At 39.2% G+C, this 18,487-nt stretch overlaps 1 protein-coding gene across 1 annotated transcript in view; it reads left to right on the top strand.

Annotated features, from left to right (window-relative positions):
- Positions 1–18,487, top strand: part of snx29 (sorting nexin 29) — a 495,640-nt gene that overhangs the window by 19,925 nt on the left and 457,228 nt on the right. Inside the window, exons 2-4 of the mRNA XM_043711094.1 lie at positions 4,005–4,069; positions 7,924–7,976; positions 10,390–10,514. Of these exons, the coding sequence (XP_043567029.1) occupies positions 4,005–4,069; positions 7,924–7,976; positions 10,390–10,514 (243 nt within the window). The remainder of the gene's footprint in view (positions 1–4,004; positions 4,070–7,923; positions 7,977–10,389; positions 10,515–18,487) is intronic.

Genomic DNA, 18,487 nt, shown 5'->3' with positions numbered 1-18,487 from the left:
TAATAAAGGAATGGTGACTACAGTTCCAAGCCTGGATTGCACTTGGCTTCAAGGAGAACTTAAATATGGTGGTGTTCCAATGAATCCATTGCTTTCATCCTTCAAGGTTGTAAAGATTGTGGGAATGTGCTGTTTAAGGAGCCTTGGTGAATTCATAGAATCATAAAATCCCGACAATGCAGAAAGAGGCCATTTGGCCCATCGATCCTGGACTGATCCTCTGAAGAGCATCCCACCTAGACCCAACTGCCTCCGTCCTATCTCCATAACTCTGCATTTCCCATGGCAAGGAGGTAAGGAGGTTGCAGAGGATTTGGACAGGTTAGGAGAGTGGGCAAAGAAGTGACAGATGGAGTACAACATGGGCAAGTGTGAGGTGATGCACTTTGGCAGGAAGAATAGAGGCATGAACTCCTTCTAAATGGGGAGAAAATTCAGAAGTCTGAAGTGCGAGGAGACTTGGGAGTTCCATTCCAGGATTCTCTCAAGGTAAACTTGCAGGTTGAAGCAGCATTTACAAAGTGTTATGGACTAGGTCAGACCCCTCAAAACCTCTTTAAGCAGGTTGACTGCCAAGTTTTAAACAAACAAAATTTATTTACAAAATTACAGAATAGGTAAACTTGCAGGTTGAAGCAGCATTTACAAAGTGTTATGGACTAGGTCAGACCCCTCAAAACCTCTTTAAGCAGGTAGCTTTGCTATTTGTTTAGCTAGGTGTATAGTGGATATTCCCAGTGTAAATTAGCTGGGTTGACTGCCAAGTTTTAAACAAACAAAATTTATTTACAAAATTACAGAATAAAACACAAAAAACAGAAAATAGAACACCTGATAACTTAACCTGTCCAAACCTGACTTAATGATGCTGTTCTGAAAACACACACATCCCTTAGCACAAACAGTAAAACATGGCACAGACTTACAGTTTGCAAGGCAAGAGAGCGAGAAGTCCAGCAGCTTTTCACACATCCCCTGTTGTAACTGAACCAAAACACCTCAGCTGCCTGGACTGGCTGCTCCCCTTTCATTATACAAGTTAATTCTAAAATATGAAAGCCTTTGGCCTGAGGTATCATCTGTTTAGGGATAAACAAAGAGGGTCCCAATAAACCATTCATCTCTGCACTAACTCAGCTTTTTCAGAGCATGGGCTGTTTTAAGACCCCTCTGAAAAAAATCAAGGACACAGTAACTTTGAGAAAAAGGAAAGGCAAATGTTATGAGGGCATTTATTTTGAAAGGACTTGAATATAAAAACAGTGATGTACTTCTGAGGCTCTGTAAGACTCTGGTCAGACCACATGTTGTGCACAGTTTTGGGCTCCATATCTCGGAAAGATGTACTGATCCTGAAGTGTTTTCAGAAGATGTTCTCGAGAATGGTCCCAGAAATGAAAAGCTTAATATATGAGGAACATTTGGGGACTCTGGAGTTATACTCAAAGATGTTTAGAAGGATGATGGGGGATCTAATTGAAATGTACAGAATACTGAATAGCCTGGACAGAGTAGATGTTGGAAAGATGTTTCCATTGGTAGGAGATTCTAGGATCCGAGGGCATAGCCTTAGAGTAAAGGGAAGACCTTTTCAAACAGAGATCAGCAGAAATTTCTTCAGCCAGAGAGTGGTGAATCTGTGGAATTCGTTGCAGCGGAAGGCTGTGGAGACCAGGTCATTGAGTATTTTTAAGACTGAGATAGATAGGATTTTGAATATCAAGGGGCTCAAGGGTTACGTGGAGAAAGCAGGAGAATGGGGTTGAAAACGTTGTGGACATGATTGAGTGGCAGAGCAGACTCAATGGCTGAATGGCCTAATTTCTGCTCCTATGTCTTAAGGTCTCTTACTCCTACGTCTTATAGTCTTTTTGTGTGGGATTTCTGTCTGATTGAACTGACTTTAACTTTACTTTAAGAATTGATTGATAAAATGTACAAGAATTTTTGGCAGTATTCTCGTACTATGATGAACTACTTGGCACTAGATTTCCTTCCAACTTCCACCCACAGCATGTTTTGAGAATTGGAATTTCCTATGTATAATGTCTATATTTTGGAACAATTTGGTAGAGTTCTGTGTCACAACTCCACAAATCTTATATATTAGTTGAGCATCTTGTATATTCAGATTAACAAGTACAATAAAGTTTTCCACTCATTTTTATAATCAGTAGAATGCGATGAGGAAATGAGAGAAAGTGATTTTTGTTTCAGTCTGTGGCCCTTGAAATATTTGTAGAAGCCTGGTAGCAGTATTCTGTCTCCACTTTCAGTCTTGGAGTGATGAATAACATTACTCTTAATATTTACTTGTTCTATGTTACTGAACATTTGCTGAAATATTTTGCATGTGACACCAAAAATACTGTTTAACTTTCATAACATGTAAAAAAAAAAGGTCTGTATTTATTTTGTGGTTTACTTAGCAGTAGTGCAAAAGTATTTATGTGCTGCATCTAACATTTAGTGCAGTTATTATCATGCAAGCAAAAATGGCATTCATCTGATCCCTTAAAGAACAAAGGAGAACAAGAAATTAGCTTGTTTTTCAGGATGCCTTATTATATATTTATAGACATTTTGATATATATTAATGTTCTACATTTGGGAGCGGAGGGACCGATTTAAAAAAAATGTAGATGATGCAAAACTTAGACATGTTGTAATCTGTATTGTACATAGGGTTAAACTTGGAAGACAGGCTTGGGAGACTAGGATCTCAAACCCAAGACCAAGGTTGTGGATTACTGTGCAGCAGTGATCCTTGCACGCTTCTGTGTTTTAGAAACTTGGACAACTTCCAGCAGGCATCTCAAAACATTGGAGATGTACTATAAGTGGTGCCTTTGCAAGATACTTCAAATCTGGTGGCAAGAATGACGGTCCAACAGCAGTGTCCACTACCAAAATAATATGCCCAGCCATGAGATGGTAATCATGCAAAACTAGATCCGCCTTTCAAATGCCTGCCAGCAGACTCAAAAGAACTGTTTTCCTCAGTCATGGCTGGAGGCTCCATGGGAAACAGCGAAGGTGCTTCAGGAATATTTTCAAAGTGTGCCTGAAGTGATCAAGCATCCTCACTGATGTGTGGGAGATCCTGACTTGGGGTGAACCAAAATAAAGAAGCTTTGTTCAGAAAGGTACAGAACACGCTGAGGTGCTTTGTCAGGAGCACAAGGAGATGAGATTGAGATATTGGAGAAAGTGATAAAATGTCCAGACACATCTTCTGCACCTCTTGTGACAGAAACATAAATCATGCAGGCCATCCTCAATCCTGAAGAACCAAGAAAAGGAGGTTTAAACTTCAAAAGGATGAAGACAGATTTGTGAAATAAACGGACAAATGGGAGATGAAATGTAATTCAGAGAAACATGAAGCTGGTTATTTTGGAAAGAAGGATAAGAAGTAATATGAAATATAAAGTACAAATCTAAACAGAGTATAGGGGCAAAGGGGCCTGGGGTATATGTGTATAAATCTTAGATGATAAGACTGGATGGGAAAACAGGGTACTGGATCCTGAACTTGATAAATATGAGCATATATTACAAAAACAAGGAGGTTTTGATAAACCTGCATAAAACACTGGTTCAACCTCCAGTGGAGTATTGTGTCCATGCACCGGACTTCTGGAAGGATGTGAAAGCAGTAGCAAAAATGTAGAAAGGATTCACAAGTGTGGCTCAAAAAATGAGAAATTTCAGTGACATGCATTGATTGGAGGAGCTGGGTCTGATTTTCTTGGGGAATTCAAGGATGTGAGGAAATTTGATTGAGGTCTTCACAACCATGAGGGTTGTGGTCAGAATAAATTGAAACGTTGGGAAACAAAGGTCACCAATTCAAAGAGATTGGCAAGTAAAGATTTGTGAAATGAAATTCTTTCTTAGGTTTGCTTCGATGCTGTAATCATTCTATGATTCTATACACGTAATATGATTCAATGCACGTAAAATGGTTTACATCTAATTTTGAGCATTGATTTTAATTTCAGTGTCCCAACAAAATGACTGTAGGAGGCAGTCTCTGCTTGAAAGACTTCTTGATGCTGTTAAGCAGGTAAATAAATCTTGTGTATCGTTACAAAATTGTGCATTCATAAGCCAGAAATAACTTTACAGGTTAATATGATCAATAAACACTCAGTCAGTATCTCTAATGGAAATACCTGAGTTAATATTTCACAAGAGGAATAAAAGTAGATCAGCTCTCAGTGGTGCAGACTGTCTCAAGTTCTAAAATGCTGATTCATTGAAGATTTTATTGATGGCAATATGCAAATGATATTGAGTTGAAACCTAAACCAAAATTAACTTAATTGAATTAATACAATTTATGTCTAGATTGCTAACCTGGAAATTCTTGACTAGGCTCCTTAACAAGTCTGTGAATCAATTTCAACACCACCTTTCATATATGGGAATAAAATAGTAAACTGTCAGATTATTCCATCAGTGTCATGCAGTTCATTACATTAAAGCTTCCAAATTTGCAACCATGTAGACTCTGTCAGAACGCATGCTTTTTTTAAAATAAAGGTCCGGATTTCATCTTAGTTTCTCACAGGTGTCTTGATTGTTTTTGTTAAAAGAAGCTGATTTAAGAATGTTGGATGTAGGCTTTTGAATTTTAATTTTTGGTGAAGTTCTTTTAAAATCTGCTTCAAACGTAATTCAGATGAGTCCTTTTTAGTGGTGGCTTAGCTCATGATTACAATGCAACACCTAATTCTAGTATTGCAGGAAAATTCGAGTATTTTCACTTCCTCATAGAAAATTTCTTTTTGAAGTATTTTTGAAATATCACTTTAAGATAGTGGAAATGATTTTTTTTAAAAAGCCCAAGATTACTTTTGTTATGTGAACTCTGTATTTTTCATGCAATACCACTTACCTTACAGTAACTAAAAGTGTCTCACAGTTTCCATCTTGAAGAATAGCAATTTATTGCGTTTAAAAACCACTTTGAATCAGTACTATGTATACACATAAAAAGATAGTTTTCCAGTTAAATTGTTGGGTCACCTGCTTTTGTGAGAGCATAAATAGTATTTTTATGCATATTCACAGTGTGCTGCTCATAGAATGCTAGACTTTAAAAATTATTTTCATGTTTTTAAAAGAATTGGATTTCTAATCACATTTAAATTCTAATATGAGTCTTGATTTTATTCATTTTGTGTGCTCAAAACTTTGAATCACTGTCATATTGTGTCAAATTGATCTTTATTATGCAGTACAATAGCAGAACAATTTTGACCTTTGAGATGCAGCTCATATAATCATAGGAGGTTTTGTGACTTAGAGGGTAGCATCTCTGTCTCTGAGCTAGGAGAATGTTTAAATTGCTGGATGGTTGCTTATCAAGGGGACTGTTTTGTCCTGAATAGTGTTTATCTTGAATGTTGTTGGAGCCAAACTCCTCCAGGCAAGTGAAGCGTGTACTTTCACATTGCTGATTTGTGCCTTACAGATGATGAATGGGTTTGGAGTTGGAAGATGAGTTACTCAGTTCAAAATTTCCAGTGGCTGATCTGTGCTTGTAATTGTTGTATCTATATGGCTTATTCAGTTCAGTTTCTGTTCAGTGGTAACTGCCAGACTGTTTTTAGTGGGAAATTTAGCAGTTGTAATGCCAGTGAATGTCATTGGGCTTTGGTTAGATTTTATTTTGTTGAAGATGATGGTATGGCAACAAATCTTATTTGCCACTTATCAGCCGAAGCTTGAATGTCACCCAGGTCTTCCTGCATGTTGGCACACTATCTGAAGAGTCACAAATAGGACTGAACATTGTGCAATCTTCTGTGAGCATACTTATTTTTAATCTAATGAAGGGAGGAAGATCAGTGATACAACAGTTGAAGCTGATTGGGCTTTGGGCACGACCTTGAAGAACCCCTACAGCAATGTCCTGGAACTGACATGATTGGCTTCCACAAACCACATCTGCCTTTGTGTCACGTATGATTCCAACCATTGGTGAGTTTCCCCCCTGGTTCCCACTGCTTCCAATTTTGCCAGGGTTCCTTGATGCCACAATGACTCAGTGAAAGGGAAAGCTGGCCTACTGCTACCTTAATTTCAAGGGCAGTACTCCCATGTCCCCTCTTAAATTGAACTCTTCGTTCTTATTCAGACCAAAGTTTTAATGAGCTCCAGAGCCATATTCCTGATGGAATCCCAAACTGTGTATCATTGATTTGCTGTGTAATTGTTGCTTTTTTAAATGTATTCTTTCACACCAGCATTTATTGTCCATCACCAGTTGTCCTTGGAAAAGAGGATGGTGAGCTGCCTTTTTGAACTGCTGCAGTCTGTTTGGTGTAGGTACCTTTGTAATGCTTCATTGCCACAACAAACCAAACTGCAAATTGGAGGAACAACACCTCATCTTCCGCATGGGCAGCATACAGCCTGGAGGACTCAATGTTCAGTTCTCCAATTTCAAATATCCTCCCTTCCCAGCCCTTCCCCCTCCCTTCCACTCCTCCCAGCCACCCACTGGATTCATTCCTCCCATTGACCGATTAGGCCGTAACCTCTGTCTGTCTTTACCTATCCCCACTTCACCATCCTGCCTCCCCCACCCACTTTATCTGCAGCTTCCCTTACACCACCTCCAGTCCTGAAGAAAGGTTACACTCGAAATGCTGACTTTTCCACCTCCTGATGCAGCCTGGCTTGCAATGTTCTTCCAGCCTCCTGCCTGTCTACTCATCCTTCTTGGCAGCAGATGTCACAGATTTGGAAGGTGCTGTCAAAGGAACCTTGATGTGTTGTTGCGCTCAGTTCATAGATGGTACGTACTGCTGCCGCTGTGAATTGGGTGGAGTGAGTGAATATTCAGTGCATCAATGGAAGGCCATGCAAGAGGGCCTCTTAATTTGAGTGTTGTTGGAGCAGGTCTCATCCAGGCAAGTGGTGACCATTCTGTCACACCTCTGAGGTTCTGAGTTGTCCCTTGTAGATGGTTGGTAGGTTTTGGGAAGTCATAAACTGAGTTAAATTCCTTGCCTTTTACCTGCGCCTGTAAATGCGATTACAGTGACTACTGCTTTGCCCATTATGGTACTGTGCTCAATTACTGTAAACTTTGTACTTGTGCTGAATTTTGTGATTGCTAATGTTGTATTTTGCATAGTTTCAGTTAGCCTTCCAGCATATTCTTCAATTTGTGCAGGATTATTTGGAAAAGTGCTTGAATGATAAATCATTTGAGGAGACCCTCATATTTCTGTTGAATTAACTTTGGTATTGTTCCTAAACCACCTAACCTGCTAACATTGTTTATTAGTGTGTTGCTTCAACTTCAGCACAATTTTTTTCTGCCACATCAATGCCTCACTGTTGTTTCCAATGTGACTACAGAAAATCTCAGTTTCAAACCCTGTATTGTAATACAGTATATGACTGCTAGTCTTCCAACTATTGTCACAGACAGAGACAACAGCTTGATCACGCTTTTCCATTTTTGTTACTCAAAATAGAAATCAGTATTGGGAGTTTTTTTTCTCTTTTCTCCTTGCTGTTGTTCTCTTGCCTCTGTTTCCATTCTTTGGTGTTGGATCTTCAAATATGCAGTCTCCGATAGTGGGGAGGTTCAGATGATTGGTTACATATTGATGTAGATGAATCAGTCTGTTACTTTTTCTAGGGACATTAACTGGATAACTCCTGTCGCTGTGTATTCACTGCAGTGGTAGTGTTTGATGCTTGAGTCAGTTGAAGAATATGATTTGGATGAATGCTATAGTACCAAAACCAACTTTGCAGATATAGAAACAATTGAATAATGATTAATTTGTGCTATTGAAATATAGCCTTCTTAGGACTAAAAACATTTCTCTTTTCATTACATGAAACTCTTCTCTGCTTTCTCATTGGACATTCACTTCCCTTTTTCAAATATAGTGCCAAATTCGCTTTGGAGGAAGAAAAGAAATTGCATCAGATACTGACAGTCGGTAAGAGAAACACCAATTTCTTCTTGACATGGTGGTTATTTATCACTTGGTGTGTACAATACAAGTCTTCATTGTAGATTTGCAGAATTTATTTCTTCCATTTATCAGTATTGAAGAAATAGATTTTCGGTTGTGAAGAATACTTTTAAATTTGTTTCTAATTTATTATATTGACTTCAAACCACTTTTCCAGCTGAGTCTTGGCTGTAAGCCCAAAGATCATGAGTTCAAGCCACATTTCAGGAGTAGAGCATGTGATCTAGGTTTAGTTCATTACTTGTTGCATTTTTGGAGATAGTTTTTAGATAAGGAATTGGACTGAGGACTGAACTGTCCAATCAATGGGCATACTATGGCAGTATTTGAAGAGAAGCATGGGCAACCTCCCAGCGTCCTGTGTTCATACTTCAACTCAATATCTGGTAATTAATTGCACAACCATGTGTGGAAGCCTTGGTATACACAATTATGTGCTAAGCTTCCCTTTGTTATGAGAGCAATGCCCCTCAAAAGCACAGTGCATAGTGCTTTGGAGTATCCTAAGATTGTGAAAGGATGATCACAATCTTATTTCAATGTTTCTTTTTTTTCCTGGTTGTATTAATTTTAGCTTTGAACTTTTTCTGTTTGAGATAATGCAGTTCATTTATTGTGGACTGATTTTTTTGCAGGTCAATGTCTCTCAATTTCACATGTCCATATGAATTTAACAAATCACTCAGCCTTTGAATCAGCCTGAAATAAATTCATCTTGCAATCCTTCTTGACATGGAACTTGCTAAAATACAACCCCAAATCCTGATGTTGTGGTCTTCTGTCAGCTTCTTTTCACTGGGTGATTATTAAATTTGAATATGTTTCACAATTTTGAATTTCTTAGAGGAGACCCCATCTTAAAAGTTGCACAACATAGTCCATTTAGTGCTTCTGATAAGTATGATTCTTAAAAACCAGAACAAAATAAACTATTGTGCAAAATTGTAACAAAACAGAGGTTTGATCAGTGTTGTTGAATTGGGAGCTTATGTGTAAGGCTTGACCAGAAAAATCTCAACAAATTGACTTGTGTTTGTGTGAGCACACTTGTAGATAGAGTTAACACAGTTTATCGGATTGTTGGGACAATTTGTGTTCACTATAAAAAGGGGCATTCTAGAGTTTATTGTAACTGTTGTGCAGCTATTTTCACGAAAATAATTTTTTTTCGTTGCATTCTCAAGAAAGTGCAGTGACAAACTTTATGAAATCAGTACATTTTGATTACAGTGACTGAAAAACTAAAGTGTTGGATCATGAAGGTTTCTCAGTATGTACTTAAACTGAAAGTATGTTGTTGCAGATTGAATAACGTTATTACTTAGGCCTGTGTATGGAGGCTGAGGATAAGGCAAAGGAATCACTGGTTATTATGCTATGCCAGAAGCTAAGACCCAACAAACAGCATTTTCATCACAAAGTGTTAGTATTTTGTAAGGAGCAAACACAAAATTTAAAGTTTTAATAAGTGAAACAATTTTTACTTGATTGAAATTTTTAAAGTGATGCAGGCTACACTACCATATTTTCAAAATTCAACTTATAGATACACTTCATGAGAAAATAATTTCCTGCATATTTACTGAATGAACATTTCTTCAATGTAAAGCATTAAAATGTCTGTGGTGCTAAAACAGTTAAATTAATTGTAAACCTGACTGTAAATGCTGTTTCATACATCTTAGACTAAAGTCAGGATAGGTTGTTTGAAGCTCCAGAAAATAAAACAATATAAATTAACATTTTCTTTCTTTTTACGTGAATACTCCTTTTTATGATGAACACAGATTGTCCAAAGAATCTGATAAACTTGTGTGTCAACTCTATCTACAAGCGTGGTAACACAAACGCAAGTCATTTTGTTGAGCCTTTTCTGATAAAATCTTATCTCATCTCAACAGTTTTATTTTGCGACAAAGTTTTATTTTGCGACAATTCTGCAAAGTATTTGTCTTGGTTTTTAAGAATCATACTTATCAGAGAGCACTAAACGGACTATGTTGTGCAATTCTTTTCATATCTGAATTTCATATTTGAATCATCCTCAAATTTAAGTTAATTGTTTAACTATTTTCTGAACCAAATGTACTTTGTTTTAATAACACAGAACGTAGACAGGACAGCAGGAACAGGCCTTTCAGCCCATTATGTCTGTGGCAATATGTTTTGTGCTCTCTATCAAAGAATGACATTTCTTGCAAGTTACCTTTGCATCTTAAGTTTCAGCTGGTGTCAGGTATTCAACAAAAGTGGACCTTTTAAAGACATTGTCTCTAAACAAATTACATTGTTGTGGTTCACAATAGAACCCAAGCTACAAATCTTCTCACAAACTTTGAAATTACATTGTCATACATTTCACTTGTTTTGTTAACAGGGTTATCTGCCTGTGTGCTCAGTTTGAGACTGTGTTACAACACGGTTTACGGAGAAGCAGAGGATTAGCACTTACAGCAGCTGCTATCAAACAGGCAGCAGGATTTGCCAATAAAACTGAAACAGGTAATAATCGAGTGAAATCTTTCAACAGGCTTTTATTTTTAAATTAAATGTTTTCACAATTGAATTGCTGCAGTTTCTGGACTATTTAATTTTTTTAATGCTTAAATATGCTTTTATTAGAAATTTTGAACAAATATCTCCACTAATATTTGTCAAATTATTTTGTGTCTAAATAAGAATTTGGTTTGCTAAAATTAGATTTCTTCATACAGGTACAAATATGGTAAGGTCCACATTGTTCTTGTTTACAGATTTGCAGGGAGCTATTAAGTTAGTTCTCAACAGATGGCTGTGAGCCCCATCTGGCTCTTCAAGAACTTGTTTGTGGCTCTTTGACTTTTGGGTGGGGTTTCATTTGAGACACATCTCTGAGCAGGTACAGTCATGTATGTTGAACACAAGTATCCTCTGATTTGCAAGTGGCAAGCACCCTTTAAAGTATCAGGATACAGGAGTGGGGACAAGGATTGTCTGAAGAGATCTGCTGACAGCTTGATGAATTCTACTAAAAGAAATTAAAGTAGTGAGTGAAGCCAACAAGCTGATTTTCATTTCACCCTGTTGCTCATAATGAATTTTGATGTTTCTGACTTAATATCACAGGTACACTTAAAATGCTGTTGGAGCTTAAGCTTGTCCTGCGCTGGATTTAGACCTAGGTTTTGCCACATCATTAAAATAATCAGGTTTACTTGTCTTTTTGGTTATTATCTTAGTTCATAATGTGCATAACAATGAGAGAGTGGCAATAAGAAAATGTTTCTGCTTTTGATTTGTGAACTCATTTAGTTTTGTAAATACTTCTATCTGATCACCCCTTACTTCACTCTGATGAATACAAACCAATTTACTCAGTTTTCCAACGTACTTCAGTCCCTGTGTCTCAATCATTCGTACCTGGAGTTTTAAAGCCGAGCACATGGGATTGATATCGTCTATATGGATTTCAGTAAGGTATTTGATAAGGTTCCCCACAATAGGCTATTACACAAAATACGGAGACATGGGATTGAGCGTGATTTAGTGGTTTGAATCGAAAATTGGCTAGCTGAAAGAAGATAAAGGGTAGTGGGTGGTGGGAAATGTTCATCCTGGAGTTCAGTTACTAGTGATGTACCGCAATGAGCTGTTTGGGGCCACTGCTATTTGTCACTTTTATGAATGACTTAGATGAGTGCGTAGAAGGATGGGTTAGTAAATTTGCAGATGACACTAAGGTTGGTGGAGTTGTGGAGTGTTGAAGGATGTTGCAGGTTAGAGAGGGACATAGGTAAGCTACAGAGCTGGGCTGAGAGGTGGCAAATGGAGTTTAAAGCGGAAAAGTATGAGGTGATTCACTTTGGCAGAAGCAACAGGAATAAAGGATTCTTGGCTAATGGAAAGATTCTTTGTAGTGTAGATGAGCAGAGAGATCTGTGTCCATTTACATAGATCCCTGAAAGTTACCACCCGGGTTGGTAGGGTTGTTAAGATGGCATACAGTGTGTTAGCTTTTATTGGTAGAGGGATTGAGTTTCAGAGCCATGAGGTCATGTTGCATCTGTACAAAATTCTGATGCGGTCCCACTTGGAATATTGCGTACAGTTCTGGTCACTACATTATAGGAAGGATGTGGAAGCTTTGGAAAGGTTTCAGAGGAGATTTACTAGGATGTTGCCTGGCATGGAGGGAATGTCTTCCCTCAGGAAAGGCTGAGGGACTTGAGGCTGTTTTCTTTCGAGTGAAGAAGGTTGAGAGGTGACTTAATTGAGACATATTAGACGATCAGAGGGTTAGATAGGGTGGACAGTGACAGCCTTTTTCCTCAGATGGCTTTGGATAGCACGAGGGGACATAGCTTCAAATTGAGGGGCGATACATGTAGGACAGATGTTGGAAGTAGTTTCTTTGCTCAGAGCCTGCAACAGTAGTAGACTTGCCAACTTTAAGGGCATTTAAATGGCATTGGATAATCATATGAATGAAAATGGAATAGTATAGGACAGATAGCCTTCAGATTGGCTTCACAGGTCGTGCAAAATCGAGGGCCGAAGGGCCTGTACTATGCTGTAATATTCTATGTTCTACATCCTTCCTTGGTTGGGGTGCATTAAGGTGAACCTGATATTTCAAGTCAAGTCTGGCAAGCATTGAAGTGCTCATACTTCCTCCCAGTTGTCTTGTAGAAGGTAGTGTAATTCTTGTAATAAAACACAAAGTACACAATACTCATTTGATATTGTTATAGTTTTGTGCTTCTGCTTATCATGCAAACATATTACATTGTATTAGAGTCAGAGATTCATAGTGATGTACATCACGGAAACAGACCCTTCGGTCCAACTCATCCATGCTGACCAGATATCCCAAACGAATCTAGTCCCATCTGCCAGCACCCGGCCCATGTCCCTCCTATTCATATACCCCTCCAGATGCCTTTTAAATGTTGCAATCGTACTAACCCCCACCAATTCTGGCACCTCAGTCCATACGTGTATCACTCTCTGTGTGAAAAAGTTGCCCCTTAGGTCCCTTTTACATCTTCCCCCTCTCACCCTAAACCTATGCCCTGTAATTCTGGAATTCCTCCACCCCCAGGGAAAAGACCTTGTCTATTTATCCTTTTCATGCCCCTCATGGTTTTATAAACCTCTATAAGGTCTCCCTCAGCCTCTGATGCTCCAGGGAAAACAGCCCCAGCTTATTCAACCTCTCCCTATAGCTCAAATCGTCCAACCCTGGAAATATCCTTTTAAATCTTTTCTGAACCCTTTCAAGTTTCACAACATCCTTCAGATAGGAAGGAGACCGTAATTGCACGCAATATTCCAAAAGTGGCCTAACCAATGTCCTGTACAACCGCAACATGACCTCCCAACTCCGGTACTTCCATAGACTAGGCTGAGTTGGGATGGCAGATTTTCTTTCCTAAGCTGCATAAGCAAAGTAAAAACCTCTCTCGATTGCTAATGTTGCCTGCTCAAATTGGGGAATCATAAGCTTCTCTTTGGAATACAAGAACACTGGTAAAAGGAGCTCAACGCACAGAGGGCAAGGGAGCCCTGCTAGAAAAGGGAAGAAATCTCCAGGAGGAAGTGCTATCAATATTAGGATATAACCACTCATTATGTAATGACTGCTGCTGTCCATTTGTTTCGTTCATTTTTGCTCAGTTCACTTCTTCTCATGCCAACATTATTTGGGCACTCGGTTCTTAAATCTGGGTTTTAATAAAGCCCAATTTATGAGCAGGAGTAAGGCATTCTGCCCCTTGAGCCTGTTATTACCATTCAATAAAATCATGGCTGATCTAATTGCTCCACATTCCTGCCTATCCCTGATAACTTTTCATTCTCCTTGCTCATAAAAGATGTTACATACCTCTGCCTTAAGCATATTTAAAGAATCTGCTTCTACCACCTTATGTAGAAGAGCGTTCGAAAGACTTAAGACCCTCTGGTAGAAAGAATTTCTCCTTATTTCTGTCTCAAGTGGGCAACCCCTTATTTTTAAACAGTGACTTCTAGTTCTAGAAATATTCTTTCCTTTATCCAGGCTGTTAGTACGTTTCAAGATTATGGTTCAGTCAAGTCACCCCTCACTCTTCGAGACTGCATTGATTCCAAGCCCAGCTTGTCTAACCTTTCCTCTTAAAAACAATATCACAGTTCCAGATATTAGTCTTATAAACTTTCTCTGAACTGCTTCCAGTGCATTTGTTTCCTTAAATAAGGAGGCCAATACTGTTCGCAATACTCCAGATGGAGTTTTATCATACCCTGTATAACTGAAGTATAATCTTCTCACTTTGTGATGCTTGTTGTACCTGCATACTAACTGTTCACGAAATAGGACATTGACTCATTGAGATCTCTCTGCATCTCAGATGCTCTGCAGTCTCTCATGATTTAGATAATGTGCTTTTTTATTCTTCCTACAAAAATAGTAAGTTACACAGTTGCCACATGGTACTTCATTTCCTGACCTTTGCCCACATATCTAACTAATATATTCTTTTGTCGCCTTTTTATTTCCTTTTCACAAGTTACTGTCGTACCTATTTTTGACATCAGCAAATGTAGCAACAGTATCTTCAGTCCTACATTCAAGTCATTTAAATGAATTGTGAAAGGTTGAGGTCCCAGGACTGATTCCCGTGCTATATTGCTAATTACATCTTCCCAATCAGAAATGGCCCATTTATGCCTAGTTTCCATTTCTTGTTAGCTAGCCAATTTTCTATCCATGCCACAATGTTACCCCCAACATGTCAGCTTTTATCTTACTCAGTAACCTTTGAAAGGACATCTTATCAAACACCATTTGGAAATCTAAGTCCAGTCCATCCAAGGGGATTCGTATCATGTTACTTGTTCAGAAAACACAAAAATTGTTCAGTGATTTCCCTTGCAGAAAAGCACACAAAACCATGTAGACTCCCTGATAGTCTTTAATAATAACTTATAACACTTTCCATATAACAGATGATAAGCTTACAATTCAGTGGTTTCCTGTTTTCTGTCTTGCTCTGTTTTTGAACAAAGCAGTGACATTAGATTGTAAAATATCAACCTTTCCTGAATCTGGGAAATGTTGGAAAATTAAAACAAACACACCCTCATTAGCTCGAGGGTGAAGTCCATCAGGACCGGAGAACTTGTCAACAATCGAAACATATCCCTTTTTTTCCCCCAATTAATTCCCAGCCAGTTTTCTATTCACGATGGGGAACGATTTTCACTAACAAGTGACGCAACTTAAAACAGCAATAGTTTGTAAATATGGTTTATAAAAAAAAGTGGCACTTTTGCCAAAGATAATAGAACTACAAGTATTACACAACAATTTTCCTGTGTTCTCAAAATAGTTTTCTTCAATTTAAAGATTTCAGAATGAAAAGGCCTTGTGTCAGACTCTGTTCACTTTACTTAGGCTTAAAGCCCCCATTGATAACTGCTGAAGAAACTTTTTATTATTGACCTGCATGAAGATAACAGATTGATTCAAGTCCTAAAAAGGAAGGGAGTGCTTATTTTTTGGAGAAATGTGCTACATAAGCAGCACCAAAATAGTCTCTAGTCTGATTTTGATATTCGCTTCTTTGTATATGGGAATTTTTTTCTGTCTTATTTGCAATTTCAAATATGTTTTGACTGATGCACATGTTTAAGAGTCTTTAATGCACAATTGGATAAAGTGGAATTCCAGAAATTAATGAGAAATAAAGTTTACTCAAAGTTTCATTGATTCATGTGGTTTATTGCACAAGGCGCATTTTAGTTTCAGTAAAAATGAGGAGAGGTATTGATATTACCACCTCAAACCTGATCTGCTATTCAGTAACCTTGTGTATTTGCCTTTGCTCATAGCCTTAAGTACCTTTGAATAATAATCTATCAATCTTAATTTTAAAATTAAAAAAAATCTACCTTATGCAGGAGACAATGCCACATTTCTATCACCTTTTGTGAAATGTCTGGCTCCAAATTATACACACTTTCTCTTAATAATAACTTGCCAATCATTGGGAATAATTTCTTTCTATCCCAGTTATAAAATCATAGAAAACTATACAGTACAGAAGAGTCCATTTAGCCCATTGATCTGCACTGCCAAAAATATACCGCTATCTATGCTGGTCCCACTCTCAAGCAGTAGGCCCATTGCCATGTACCCTCCCAGGCAGTGCATTATGGACAACCACTATCCATTAGGTGAAAAAACCTTTCCTTAAGGCACCTGCCACTTGCCTATCACTTGAAAATTAATCCCCCTTGTCGATGACCCTTCAATTAAGGGGAAACAACTGCTTTCACCCTGTCCCATGCCCCTCATAATCTTATGCACCTAGGCAGCTCCTTGGCTCCTCTTCATCGCTGAAATGTTCCATCCCAGGCAACATCCTGGTGAATCTCCTCTGCGCCCCCTCCAGTGCAATCACATCCTTCCTGTAGTGTGAAGACCAGAACTGCACACAGTGATCCAGCTGTGGCCCAATCAAAGTCCTGTACAACTCCAATGTAACCTCCCTGCTCTTATAATCTGTGCCAAAACTGATAAAGGCAAATGTTCCATATGCCTTCTGAATTACCCTGTTAATTTGTCATGTTACCTTGGATCTGTAGACAAGTTCACCAAGATCCCTCTGTTCCTTATGTCCTGCCATTCATTGAGTATTCCGTTATCTTGTTCTTCCTACCAAAGTACATCACCTCACACTTATTGGGGTTAAATTCCATCTGTCACTGATCTACCCATCTGATCAATTTATTCTTCTTTCACCTAACATCTTCCTCATCACTGCCAATAATCCACCCAGTCTTCGTCATCCACAAACTTAGTTATCATTCACCATCTCCCCTCTCCAAACCGCCAGCACCACATTCTCATCTACATCATTTATGAAAAGCACAAACAGTAAGTGACCTGGGTAACCCGCTGATCCCTGTGGTGCACCACCAAATGGGGCTCCCGTAACACAACCACCTTCTACCACCACCATCTGTCTCTTGTCACAAAGCCAGTTTTGGATCCAACTTGCCAAGTTACCCTAGATGCCATGAGCTTAACCTTCTTTATCAGTTTCCCATGAGGGACTTTGTCAGAGGCTTTGTTGAAATTCAAAAGAACTACATCAGCTGCCTATCCTCATCCATGCACTTGGGCACCACCTTGAAAAATTCTACCAAATTTGTCAGGCATGACCTACTGACTTTCCATGATCAAACTTTGCCTCTCTGATAAGATTAATTTTCTTCTTCATGATTCTCTCCATTAATTTCTGTACCACTGATATTAATCTCACTGGTCTGTTGTTGGCTGACCTATCTTTTAACCCTCCTTGTCCTCCAGTCCTCTGGTTCCTCCCCTGTGGCTAGCGATGGTTTAAAAATTTAGGTCAGGGCCTCTGTAATTTCTTTCCTTATTTCTGAGCAGTCTGGAATATTTTTCATCTAGACCTGCCTATCTGCTACTACCTACTGAAGAACTTCACAGTCCATCTTCTCAAATTCTGTACTTGTATCCTCTTTCTCTTGAGTAAAGACAGATGTGAAGTACTCATTTAACACTCCACCAGTGTTCTCCAGATTCATGCACAATCTTTCCCTGGTTTTTCTCTTCCCCATGATATAGTTGTAGAGTTTTTTTGGGATTTTTCCTAATCTTGCCTGCCAGTGTTTTCTCATGCTCCTTTCTTGGGCTCCTACTTGCTTTCTTGAGCTCCCCCTGCACTTTCTGTACTCCGATTGGGTCTTTGTTGTTTTGCTCTCTTTGTACTTGTAATACAAATTCAAATTCAAATTCAAATACAAATACATGGGCGGCATGGTGGCACAGCGGTTAGCACTGCTGCCTCACATTGCCAGAGACCCGGGTTCAATTCTCGCCTCAGGCGACTGTGTGGAGTTTGCACATTCTCCCCGTGTCCGTGAGGGTTTGCTCCAGTTTCCTCCCACAGTCCAAAAAAAAATGTGCAAGTTAGGTGAATTGGCCATGCTAAATTGCCCATAGCGTCCAGGCTCAGTGGATTAGAGTGTGGGGGGTGGGTCTGGGTGGATGCTGTTGTGGGCGGCATGGTGGCACAGTGGTTAGCACTGTTGCCTCACAGCGCTAGAGACCTGGGTTCAATTCCCGACTCAGGTGACTGACTGTGTGGAGTTTGCACATTCTCCCTGTGTCTGCGTGGATTTCCTCCGGGTGCTCTGGTTTCCTCCCACAATCCAAAAAATGTGCAGGTTAGGCGAATTGGCCATGCTAAATTGCCTGTAGTGTTAGGTGAAGGGGTAAATGGAGGGAATGGGTCTGGGTGGGTTACGCTTCAGTGGGTCGGTGTGGACTTGTTGGGCCGAAGGGCCTGTTTCCACACTGTAAGTAATCTAATAGTGGGCGGCACGGTGGCACAGTGGTTAGCACTGCTGCCTCACAGGGCCAGAGACCCGGGTTTAATTCCCGACTCAGGCGACTGACTGTGAGGAGTTTGCACATTCTCCCC

This window comes from Chiloscyllium plagiosum, chromosome 21 (assembly GCF_004010195.1).
Source record: "Chiloscyllium plagiosum isolate BGI_BamShark_2017 chromosome 21, ASM401019v2, whole genome shotgun sequence".
Lineage (NCBI taxonomy): Eukaryota > Metazoa > Chordata > Chondrichthyes > Orectolobiformes > Hemiscylliidae > Chiloscyllium > Chiloscyllium plagiosum.
The sequence above is the reverse complement of the archived record's forward strand: the minus strand, read 5'-3'. Positions and strand labels throughout refer to the sequence as shown.